The 12,129-nt window shown below is 38.7% G+C and overlaps 1 protein-coding gene across 2 annotated transcripts in view; it reads right to left on the minus strand.

Moving 5' to 3' along the window:
• The window catches only part of CDK13 (cyclin dependent kinase 13), a 50,379-nt gene that overhangs the window by 13,261 nt on the left and 24,989 nt on the right, over positions 1-12,129 (minus strand). Inside the window, exons 8-10 of one of the 2 annotated variants that reach the window (XM_081345171.1) lie at positions 7,077-7,178; positions 3,336-3,413; positions 2,743-2,859 (exon numbers count right to left, since the gene is read on the minus strand). In XM_081345171.1, coding sequence (XP_081201297.1) covers positions 2,743-2,859; positions 3,336-3,413; positions 7,077-7,178 — 297 coding nt within the window. The remainder of the gene's footprint in view (positions 1-2,742; positions 2,860-3,335; positions 3,414-7,076; positions 7,179-12,129) is intronic. The other variant, XM_081345172.1, reaches the window with a different exon arrangement.

A 12,129-nucleotide genomic window follows, 5' to 3' on the forward strand; every position in this document is an offset into this window, starting at 1 on the left:
ACTTAATCAGCAAAGCTACAAGTGAAGAGAATTATAATTTAATACAAACAGGAAAAAACTTAAAAGACTTGGACATAACAACAAAAATGGAAAAAATACCTTGTTTATTAGAACGTCAAAATAAACCTGAGGATAAGAAAGAAGACTTAACAAAATGGACACTGCCAGGGGAATCATTGTTTGGGAGACAAAAAGCATATATTTTACGTACTGTCTTCTCCACTCGCAACACTTACAAAAATACAAGAACTTCCTGGCAAGCCGAAAATATCAATTTGGAAACTTATTTGGCAAAAGAAGAAGGCCAGAGACAGATTCAAGAGATTTGATTCACCCTAACAGGTGGAGTATTACACAAGCAAATACTTGTTTGAATACAGTTAAATGAACAGAAAACTTTGGCTATCAAGGAGCCTTACAATAAGAGGGATTAGATATACAAGTAACTTAGTACTTTTGATAATACATAAAATGTAAAAATATTGGGATGATGTATGTGAATGAAAATTTTGAAATTCAAAGATAAATTAAGTTTGAAAAGAATTAGGATTAAGGAATGATTGAAATATTGAGGGGAAATTAAGCTTAAATAAGAACTTTGAAAAAAGGAATATATAGTGATTTTACAAATTAACTTTTACAAATATAAGTGAAATATAAACTGATCAAAAAAGATGTTAGAGGTAGATATCATAAGATAAGCAGTATAGTATTTTTATAACATGAAATATGAAAACATTAAAAAGGTAAAGGTAAAGGTTCCCCCGCACATGCGTGCTAGTCGTTTCCGACTCTAGGGGCCGGTGCTCATCTCCGTTTCAAAGCCGAAGAGCCAGCGCTTGTCCGAGGACATCTCCGTGGTCATGTGGCCGGCATGACTAGACGCCAAAGGCGCACGGAACGCTGTTACCTTCCCACCGGAGTGGTCCCTATTTTTCTACTTGCATTTTTACGTGCTTTCGAACTGCTAGGTTGGCAGAAGCTGGGACGAGTAACAGGCGCTCACTCTGTTACGCGGCACTCGGGATTCGACCCGCCAAACTGCCGACCTTCCGATCGACAAGCTCAGCGTCCTAACCCACCGAGCCACCGCGTCCCCTACTTTATGAAAACATTAGGACGATGTATTTAAATGGAAAATTTGGATATTTAGGTGTTAAATACTGAGAAAATTATGACTAAGAATTTTTTTGAAAATTAAGGAGAAATTAAACTTAAATAAGATTTATGAAAATAGGATATATGGTGAACCAATAAGATGATTTTTATAAAAATAACACAAGCTGATAAGAAAAAATGTCACATATGGACGCTATTATTGTTGGTACAAACATGGAAGAAAATGTTCATATTTAATCATTTATGCATTGAAAATATTAAAAATTATATTTGTTTAAGGTTGAAGAAGGAGAATACATTTGGGAGAAGAGAAGATCAAAGAAATATACTATTAATCAATATACTAATTATAGAAGTATAAAAATTGTGTGTTTTTTAAAAAAAAATTATGAACCAAAACAACACACTGTACACCAGGCACTAAGGATTGTTATTGTAAAAAATCAATAAAACTTTTTTTAAAAAACGATTATGCAAGATAGGTTCTTTTCATGCTTAATGGCAGAGATGAATGCCATAAGAACTGAGATTTGCCAGCAACTATTACTATTCTATAAGAATAGAAGTCAGGAATTTCAAATTCTTTACAACACTGTAACAGCAGATCAAATATGGGTTCATAATTATGATCCAGAAACACATTGTTACTCAAAGCAGTATCATATAGAACTTCACTCATGAGGAATAAATTCAAAACCCAAATTTGGACCAGAAAATTCATGGTTCCCATTTTGGGGGATGTAAATGATATTTACATTTGATCACATAGATTTCTTGGAATCTGTCACCAACACCCAAAACATCCATTAAACAGTTCAGAAGTAAAAGAAGGAAATTTTGTTATGATATTTTGCCAAGAAGCAATTGCAAATGCCATATTTTCTCAATATAGAAGGAATATTTTATTACATCTTTTTTTACTCAGAGGCAGAATGGACTACAGATTGGAGAGATAGGATATGGAGTTATTTTGCAGTGGCTTTAAGATGCTCATCCATCACTGATAGAAGTGTGTAACAAATGATGGAATTATGTAGATAAGTAAATACAGATAAATAAACGGCTGATTTCAAGAATTATTTTCCTGTTACATGCATTAAAATATCCTTATTTATTTATCAAATTGATATGGCTACCCATCTCAAAAGTTACTCTGGGAAGCATACATAACACACATAAAATAGTGTTTGTCTCAGAGAATATCAACTAAATAAAGACCATTTTTCAAAATTGTTTTTGAATCATACAGAAATATGTGTAGAGACCTAAGAAAATGGTTTAAAGTAAATATTCACAACCCACATAAAATAAAGACTAAAACATTCCTTAATCTCTGAGAAGGCTTGGGAAAAGCCTCAACTGGATGAAAGAGAACATAAAACACAAGCAGAAGTGCAAGATTGTATTACTATAGCCTATCCCAATAAAAGATAGTTCCAATCTTTCTGTGGTTTCCTGATCTAATCTACTTTATAGGGCTGTCAATAAAGACAGGAATACCTTTTAATGTTTATAAATTCTGCTTCGATAATACATAGATACAGAATACAAAGATCATAAAGAACAGAATAAATTCAAGAATAGGAGAGAAAACATATTATATTTAAATAGTTAAATTCTTACAAAGCAAATTCTTCCCTCAGTCTTCGACGATACTGCTTCTTTGGTTTCATGGTATTGAAATATGCCAATTTTATAACATCAGGCCATACTGCAGGACAAGGACTCCCACATATGCGGCTATGTAAAAACAATATATGTCATAAAATAAACAAGTACCACAAAGGCTATTGAATCGAACATAGATTTAATTAAAACAATGCCACTCAAATCGACACAATTAGAGATACTTAAAAAAACCAAATTAACATTAAATTGTAAGAATATTCCACCAGTAAAAAATTTATGTTTGCCTAGTAAAACTATAGATTGTTGGCTACAATATTTTCTCTTCATTAAAAAGTACTGTGATAGAAAGAAGACAAAAATTGTAAGTACTTTAAAAGCACCATTCAATTTTCTGAGTTGAAATCTATAATCTATAATCTACATTGTTGCAACTCCAGTTCCTCACTTTTTAAACAATAATTTGTTCGTGTAAAGTTCTTTTTATTTTTGTAAAATATGGCAAGTAATATATTTTAACTGGACTGGGAGAAATAATTGGAGGCTATTTGCTGAAAAGTACATTTTTCAGAGACCTAGGATATACTGACCTTATCAGTTCCAGCTGAGCAAGTTCCTGATTTGCTTGAAATATTGGCTTTTTAGTAAAAAGTTCACCCAGGATACATCTACAAAAACAGAGCAAATAATTCTAGGAAACTATGGGTCCAAACTAAATGTCCCTAACCCAAATACATTTTCTTAGGGGAACGAAACACTGCTCAGCTTTATGGTATCAAATTATGCAATTACCCTTAATAACACTTTCCTAGAAAAACTACTCTCAGCTTAAAATATGTAGAAAGCCAAAAGTTCGAGAAAAACAGAAGCAACTCCTAAAAAAACTATATTCAGAAAATATTTTGAAATCTTTGAAAACCCTACTTTATTTGTAGTCCTGTTTAACTGCATTGCAAGTACATTTTAATGGCCTCATTAACTCCATTAGGCACATACCATTTTTCCTTGAAAATAAGACCCGGACTTATATATTTTTTTTCCTTCCAAAAGATGCATTAGGTCTTATTTTCGGGGAATGCCTTTATTTTTTTTCCTGACACCTGCCTTGCCTCATGGTGGTGGCACCAACAGTCCCATCATGCAGGAGCCTGTGTGGCCACAACCAGCCCACTTCTGCGGCTGCTTGTAGCTGCTCACGGCAGGAGCTGTGAGGTGTGCCGCCCCAATCCGTCACGAGGCGAGGCAGGTAAAGGAGGGCGTGGAGCTGCCCCAGGTGCCCCACACCCACTTAGCTCAGGGTCCACGCAGCCAGACTTCCCACATCCCAACAGCTGCCTTGCCTTGCAGTGGCAGCACTAACAGCCCCATCCGGCAGGCGTGAGCATCGCTGCCGCTGGCCCTTCTGTGGCTGTTCAAAGACGCTTGTGGCAGGGGCCACATGGTGCATTGCACCATTGCCACAAGGTGAGGCAGGTGGGGGCGGAGCTGCCTCAGGCACCCTGCACCTGCTTACCTCAGGGTCCCCTCAGCCAGGCCTCCCAACCTGCCTTGCCTCTTAGAAATCCAGGGCTAAATGGTACAAAGGCAGAGGGGCAGATGGGGCAAATCTGGTTCACCAAATTTATTTATTTTTTAAAAAAAGGTGGGCAGTGATTCCCTTTCTTCCAACATAGAACTTGCAGAGCCACAGTCCGGAGTTTTCGGCGGGCCAAGTGTTGCATTCCAGCCCTTTGTATACAAACCACACCCACAGGCAATCTTCTGAAGTGGCCCCTGCTTCTTCTCACTTAAAGCCGGCAGCCGGCTGGGTTTTCTTCTGGCCTTCCTTCGCCCAGGCCAGCAGGAACTGTTGCATGTGCTACTGTTTTGACCCAGCCTTCGCAGGTAATGAGAAACCGCTTACTCACAAGTAAATAGGGTTCACGTTGGGTAGACAAAATCAAAAAGAAGTCGTCATAAAGGAAAGTCTTCTCCCCTTCTGACATAGGGCACGAACAGTCTCTGTTCACTTGAGAACTCTAGATAGAAAGTCTTTCAAATATTAAGCCAAGCAGAAACAGTCCCTGTTCACACTGGCTGAGGAAAATTCACTACCTAATAGTTCCCAGCAGGGAGCCTCAATGGAGCCTCAAATACAGAGCAAGTACTCCCAACAAACCTGGTTCTGGCAAAGGAATCGGACTTGATTGATGTACCCGGGAAAATGATCAGTTTTCTGTGACAACAGGCCACTCCTAAACCCCTATTTATTTCCCAGCCAGGGAGGAACTGGCTAGCATCTACGACTTCTTTTTCCTGAGAGCCAGCTTATTGCGTTCCATTGCTCTCCTCTCCTCTCCTCCCCTCTCCTCTCTACACATACACCCATCTGTTCCTCCCCCTCACTCAGCTCAGGCCCCAAAGATAGCTCTCCCCTTGGATACAGATGGATGGCCCAGGCTCTACATCTGCCTCTGATTCTGCTTCCTCATCAGAGCCCTCCAAAGGTTCTAAGTTAACCTCCTCCTCCTCCTCCTCTGCCAGCCGATGGACCACAACACCTAGAGAGAGCAATGTCTCGGGCAATGGCCATTCCTTGGAAGCTGAGCCCATTCACTGTTCGCCCTGCCTGCCTGTCACCCCTTAAAACACCCACATCTGCCCTGCAAAGCAGCTTTGAAGTCCTCCTACAAATTTTGGGCTATGCGGGGACTGAATCAGAGTTTCACTCCTAACATCTCCCATGCCCAGTTGCTCTTGATCTCTTGGGAGGCTGTGATGCTGCCGGCCCCCTTCCTCTTGCCTTCCCCATTCTGCATTCACCCTGCCTGCCTGTCACCAATTATGTTCAATTATGACAAGGCCATCGCCTTCCTAGGTGAGTGGGGCCCCTTCTAGAGCCTCATCTTTCTGTTCAGCGCCAGCATCATTCCCAATAGCTACATGGGGCTGTCCGCTGTCTTTCTTGGCAGCCACTCCTGAGCACTTGTGCTGGGTACCCACTAACACCAAACTGAATATGGTGTGGGTCAAGGCTAACATCCCCCTGAAGAAGCACAGTGGGTGGCAGGTGTAGAGCCGGTGCAGCTGCTATCACCTCAAGGCCCTGCTCTATTTCTCCTCTGGGAACCTGGAGCCTAGCCTCAATGTCAATCTCAGCCATTGTCACCAAGGTAGGCAAATGCATGCTGACATTTGGGGTGGGGGGAGATGAAGGGGGATGGCAGCATGACATCTTCCCAAGAGATCAAGATCTATTGGGCATGGGAAATGTTAGCTTAGGAGCAAAACCCGGATTCAGTCCCTGAACCCTGCAAACAAAATATGTAGGGTGACTTTGAGGCTGCTTTGCAGGACAGACGTGGGTGTGTTGAGGGGGTGACAAGCAGGGAGGGTGAATGGAACCTGCCAGTGAATGGCTGTGGTCTGTGACGCCGCTCTCTCTGGCCTGAAGGATGAAAGAAAACCCAGCTGGCTGCCAGCTATAAGTGGGAAGAAGCAGGGGCCACTTCAGGAAGCTGCCTGTGGTATGTTTTGTAAACAAAGGGCTGCAGCACCACACTCGGCCTGGGCCACTGCTCTGCAAATTCCTGTGCAGAAGAAAGGGAATCACCGCCCACCTTTTTAAAAAAATAAATCTGGTGAACCAGCTTTGCCCCATCTGCCCCTTTGCCTCTGTACTATTTAGCTCTGGAATTCTAAGAGGCGAGGCAGGTGGTGGTATGTGGGAGGCCTGGCTAAGGGGGCCCTGAGGTAAGAAGTTGCAGGGTGCATGGGGCAGCCCCCACCTGCCTTGCCTCATGGTGGCAGCACTAGCATGCTGCACCACATGGGCTCCTACTGGACGGGGCTGTTGGTGCCACTGCTGTGAGGCAAGACAAGGTTCAGGGCATGGGAGGCCTGGCTGCATGGGCCCCGAGGTAAACAGGTGCAGGGACATGGGGCAGCTTCACCCCCACCCCCTTTTCTCGTCCCACCTTGTGCAACCAGACGATGGGACAGAATGGGCAGAGTCTTAACTAGGGCTTATTTTTGAGGTAGTACTTATATTAAGTACACACCTAAAAATCATGCTAGGGCTTATTTTCGGGATACGTCTTATCTTCAGGGAAATATGGTACTGCTGTTGTATCCAGTCACATTTTATGTGCATAAGTATAAACAGGGACTGCACTCCTTTTCAGGACAATCTAGAGATAATCTCCAGCAACTGTCAATAAAACAATTGCTGCTACGGTGTAATGTATCCTGGTCTCTGGTTCAAATGTACCCTTAAAACATTATACCACATTATCTGTACCTTTTTCCAAATTACTTTGCTGCAAAAAGTTCATTAGCAAAAAATGCCTCACCCACAGCTCCAAACATCAATGGCAGGTGTGTATCGTTCCTCTCCTAGCAGAAGTTCAGGGGGACGGTACCATAAAGTGATAACTTTGTTGGTATATGGGCGACTGGGGAAAAAAGAGAATATTTTTGCATTTGTATTCAAACATAATTTCCCATTAAACATTTTTCCAAATATCAAAAAGAATTAAATCATCCTATGGTCTTCAAGCTTACTTTTCAATAGAATTACAGATTTCTTTCCCAAAATTTATCTTCCTAAATTGGTACTGAACTGTTGGGAGTCAAGTGAAATATACATTTTATTATTTTCTACACAACAGCATTAAATAAAACAACCATTTTTTTAGCTTGTGTTTATCTTTATATGAATCAAGTTCTTCACAAGAACTTAGGATACCGTAATATATTGGCAAGATCCAAATAGTATGATGTTTTGTAACTGACAGATTGAATGCTTAAATGTCAATGCGTAAATTCTCTAAGTACCATCCAAGATTTCTTGGTACGCCACCCAGCATGCCAATAAACATTAGGACCACCACAGCCCATTTATGCCATAAGCTTTCCGTTTTGATTTTCAGATCTTGATACTTTTGTGACCTTCTCCAATTTTTTGTCCTTTGTTCTATTATTGCCTGGTATTGCTACATCGGTTATTCCAGTTTCTTCTTTGCAACCATAGTTATATCTGATATGTTATGAGCCAGATAACACACCAGTCTGTATTCTGAAAACCCACAATATTTTAATCTGCTATTTTCAAGTACTTTTTCAATTATATTTTCCCACTAATTTTTCATTACTGGCACATGATAATTTTTGAAGGTGTTCCAGTAAATAATTTTCGTAACTATCTTATGTCATTTATTATAACTGTGATCACAGATCATTTGAGCTAGATATATGTTTTACTGCATCTATTGCCTATTACATAATTTGTACTTTGAGCCATTTGACAATTTTTCAATTCTGGCCTTGACAACATTAATTTAAAGAACTTGCGTTTGAGCAAACATACTCAAAGCCTTCAGTTTCTTTTTTAATCTTCCAGTTCTAAGTCACTGTCAGGATTTATCTTTATCTACTTTCCCCATGATCTTTGTAGATGTAACGTAAGTTACATTACAAGTAATACTTTTGCTTGCCAGAATTTTGTTCATTTCATTAAATTATTTTGATACACTTTTTGTTTTCTGTACGTCAAAAGTTTTTAACTTGCATCAATGCTTCATGACTAACTTTTACGTATTTTACATTTTTATTCAACAGTTTGACATGAAGTAATTGACAGTTTGACATTAAGTAAATGTATTATAGTTAATCACACAGGCAGCCAGATGTTTATACTGGAATTGGCATTTTTATCCACCTATTGAATCCTTCCCAAGGACCTGGGATGGCCAGGTGTTGGTGTTTTAGGGTGTTAAGTTACTGTCAAAGGATGTTAGCTGATCCACATAAATCTTTAGCAACTGGCCAATGGTAACTTTGTCAATGCTGATGGTGTTCAAGTGATGCTTCAATTATTTTGGGATTACATCCAGGGCGCCTATTACTATTGGTACTACCTTTGCTTTCTTTTGCCACAGTTCTACTTCTATTTACAGGCTTTTGTACTTTGTGTCCGTCCCCCCCGTTCTTTCTCTTCTCTTCTATTGTCTCCATGTCCACTATCCAAACTTTTTTGTCTTTCTTATTTTCTGTCTTATTTGTAATCAGCCTGTGATCTTCTTGCAACAGCAAACTAGATAGTTCACTGTTTCTTCCATTTCTGTGCAGAGGCTTCATTTGCTGTCTGTGGCTGTCTATTCAATTCTGGCTTTGCATGCATTTTTTCTTTAGGTTTCATTTTGTGTGGCCAGAATTATCCCATCTCCCCCCCCCCCCCGCTATTCTTAGCCATTGTCATGTGTTGTTATCTGCTATGCCTATTTTTTTTTTCTATAATGGCCGTGTAATGCTTTGCCTTGTCATGGCTATTTTCTATCATTTAGTCTTTCCTTTAGGCCAGTTTGGCCTCAGCAAGCCTTCCTGGTATACTACCTTCAGTACATCTTCTTCACTGTCCTTCAGATATTCTTCCAAAGCACTTTCTCTAGTGTACTTGCAACATTCCATGTGCGGTGCAGAGAGTGGTGAGGATGGCTGAAAAGATCATTGGCAGTTCCCTTCCTCCCATCCAGGACATAGCACAGAAGCGTTGCTTGAACAGGGTCCACAAGATTGTCTGGGACACTACTCATCCTCTTCACAACCTGTTTTCCTTGTTACCTTCTGGGAGGAGGCTTTGTGGTATCCGTAGCAGAACATCCAGATTCAGCCATAGTTTCATTCCATACAGCATTAACCTTGTGAACTCTCAGTCTTCCTCTTTCCGTTATATATTCAAGTTGGACAGCATTTAATATTTTATTGTTATGTATATGTAGGGGTGTGGGTCTATACATATATTGTATGTAGAATGTTTTGGGGGATGTCATGTATGTGTGTCACTTTGAGAGCAGGCAACTAAATTTCATTTTTGATGTGCACCATTGTGGCCACAGTAAAAAATGACAATAAAGATTATCTTATCTTTTCCTGCAAAGCTGAATCTGTCAACATCATTGCATTGACAAAGGGCATAATTCATTGTTATTATTTCCCAGGGTTTTTTCCCCTGTATGAATGTAGTTCACTATTCCATATGCATATATATTGCAATTGCCCGGATGTTAATCACCTTGATAGTATTTCCTCCTATGAGTTTGAACTTTTAAGATCTTCCTCATTCTTCCTATTCCATCTGCACATATATTGCAATTGCCCAGATGTTAATCACCTTGATAGTATTTCCTCCTATGAGTTTGAATTTTAAGATCTTCCTCAGTCTCACTGTTGTATTCATTTCTGGCCTATATGACTTCAGTGTACTTAATATTGTCAACTTAAAGAATACCGAGGTATTTGTAATGACTGTCTTCAGCCAGATTCTTGAAGTTATTTCCATAAGGAATTGATTGTTTCAGTATTCACCATTTTCCCCTTTATATTTATTTGATAAATTTATATGGCCACCCAACTGATTCTCAGTGAGTCTGGATGACTTACAAGGATAAAAGCTCAATAAAAAAAAGAATTTAAAAAATAGCACTTTCTTCAAATACAATTACATTTTTACACAAAGTAATTGAGTGACCTATGATTGGTAATATTTCCTTAATCAGTTTCCATGGAAGAGTAATTCTGACCTCAGAAAATGATGTCTTAGTATGTCACTGCTAGGTCAGATTTCCTTTCAAACTAAGATTGGGGCTGAATCAATTTTTGCTGCCCAAAGCAAAAGCCAATATGGCATGCTATGCTATGTAATAAATCAGTCAGCCTGTCAAATCATATTTTACTTCAACAATGACTGTAGGGTAGCCTAACACCAACCACTGAGATCAAAAGTAAGTTTAGGAAATATAAATGAAGCTACCACTATATTATAATGAGCCCCTATTCTTCAAGGGTTTGCCACTGTTTCTCTTAGCACATGGTATCTTATGTAGAAGACTGCACCTAAATAGCCTTATATTATGATGCATAGAAAAATATTTCATTACAAAATAGAATGTAGTACATTTAGTACAGTGGTGCAATGCAGAAAGATTTTTACTACAGTCCTCATTTAGAAAGTGCAATTGGGACTCACAACTTGCTTGCTAAGCAAATCAATCACTAAGTGAAAAATAACATAATCGCTATTGTGCTTATAATTTTTTTCCTTTAGAGAATCAGAAGGATATGAACCCAAACAGCCAAATGAACCCAAGCAGTAGGGAAGATTTCCATAACTAGACTCACAAGGAAGCAGAGTAAAAGAGCAAATCTCCCCTGACCTTTGGAATTATCATGCTGGCACTGGTATGCTTATTTATATTTATTAGAGATGAAGGGATTGCAAGAGAGTAAACAGGCAAACTATGAGGAATATACACTGAAATAATGGTTTTGGTACAGACTGTTTGCCTTAGGAGCAAAAAAAACCCCTACTCCTTGGTGTGAAATTGGTTTTGTTCTAATCAACTATATAAGGTCACAAAGCTGAGCTGGTTAACTTGCCATTAGCATGTTTTAGGGATGTGCTGCACTGCAGAGAAAAACAGCTCAGGAAATGATAGCTTCTTTAGGTAATCTCCCCACTCTGTGAGAGTGGAGTAAAGGAAAAACAAAAGAGATTATGCATAGGACAACAGGTACTAACTGGTTATAATGGAAAACTCATAATTAAGAGAGATACTGTATTCCTCATTAATGCAGGCATTGGTTCCAAAGTTACTTTTTCATGACTGTCACAACTGTGAAAGGTCACAGTCCAAGGCAGTCACTAAACAAGGACTACTTGTATCTTCATGATAACTAGGTGATTTGAGTTAATGCACTGGTGCTACCAACTAATTATCTCCATTTAAATTCTACAAGAATCAAAGATTCATGTTTCCAGTTTTATTCAGATTTTTACACTGCATCTGAAGTACCGTTACCAAAAAGGTATATATTTTTAAATTATTGTTCAAAGCCATTACAATAAATTAAACAAAACTGTGCAATACACTTTAGATAATATTGAACAAAGATATCACTGTGGTGGAACACATGCCAGTCGCAGGAAGGTGGGACTCTTTTCCAGCTAAAAAGCATGAAATCTTTGGTATTTAATAGTTATAAGTGTTTTAATCTGGCAAAATTTATGTCTACAGGCAAACAGCAATAAAGAAACTACTTTGAAATAATTCATGTTGTTCTTGCTTCCTTTTCATATTATGAAAAACAAATCCTATAAAAAGAACTATAAATTAATGTTTGTTAATTTAAACCCATTGATTGAAATTAGCTACCTTAAGTATAAGTTTGAAGCTAATCTGGTGTAAACCAACTTAAAATTAAAATGTTTAAATTAAATGTTAAATTTTAGTTCAGATTAGAAAACATTAAAATAATAAGTATAACCACATCCTTAAAGGCCATGGAATATTTTTTTTAATTCAGCATCTTTTATTACATTTTAAAGTTTTGTTTATGCGATATTTT

This window comes from Vipera berus (assembly GCF_964194415.1).
Source record: "Vipera berus genome assembly, chromosome: Z".
Classification (NCBI taxonomy): Eukaryota; Metazoa; Chordata; class Lepidosauria; order Squamata; family Viperidae; genus Vipera; species Vipera berus.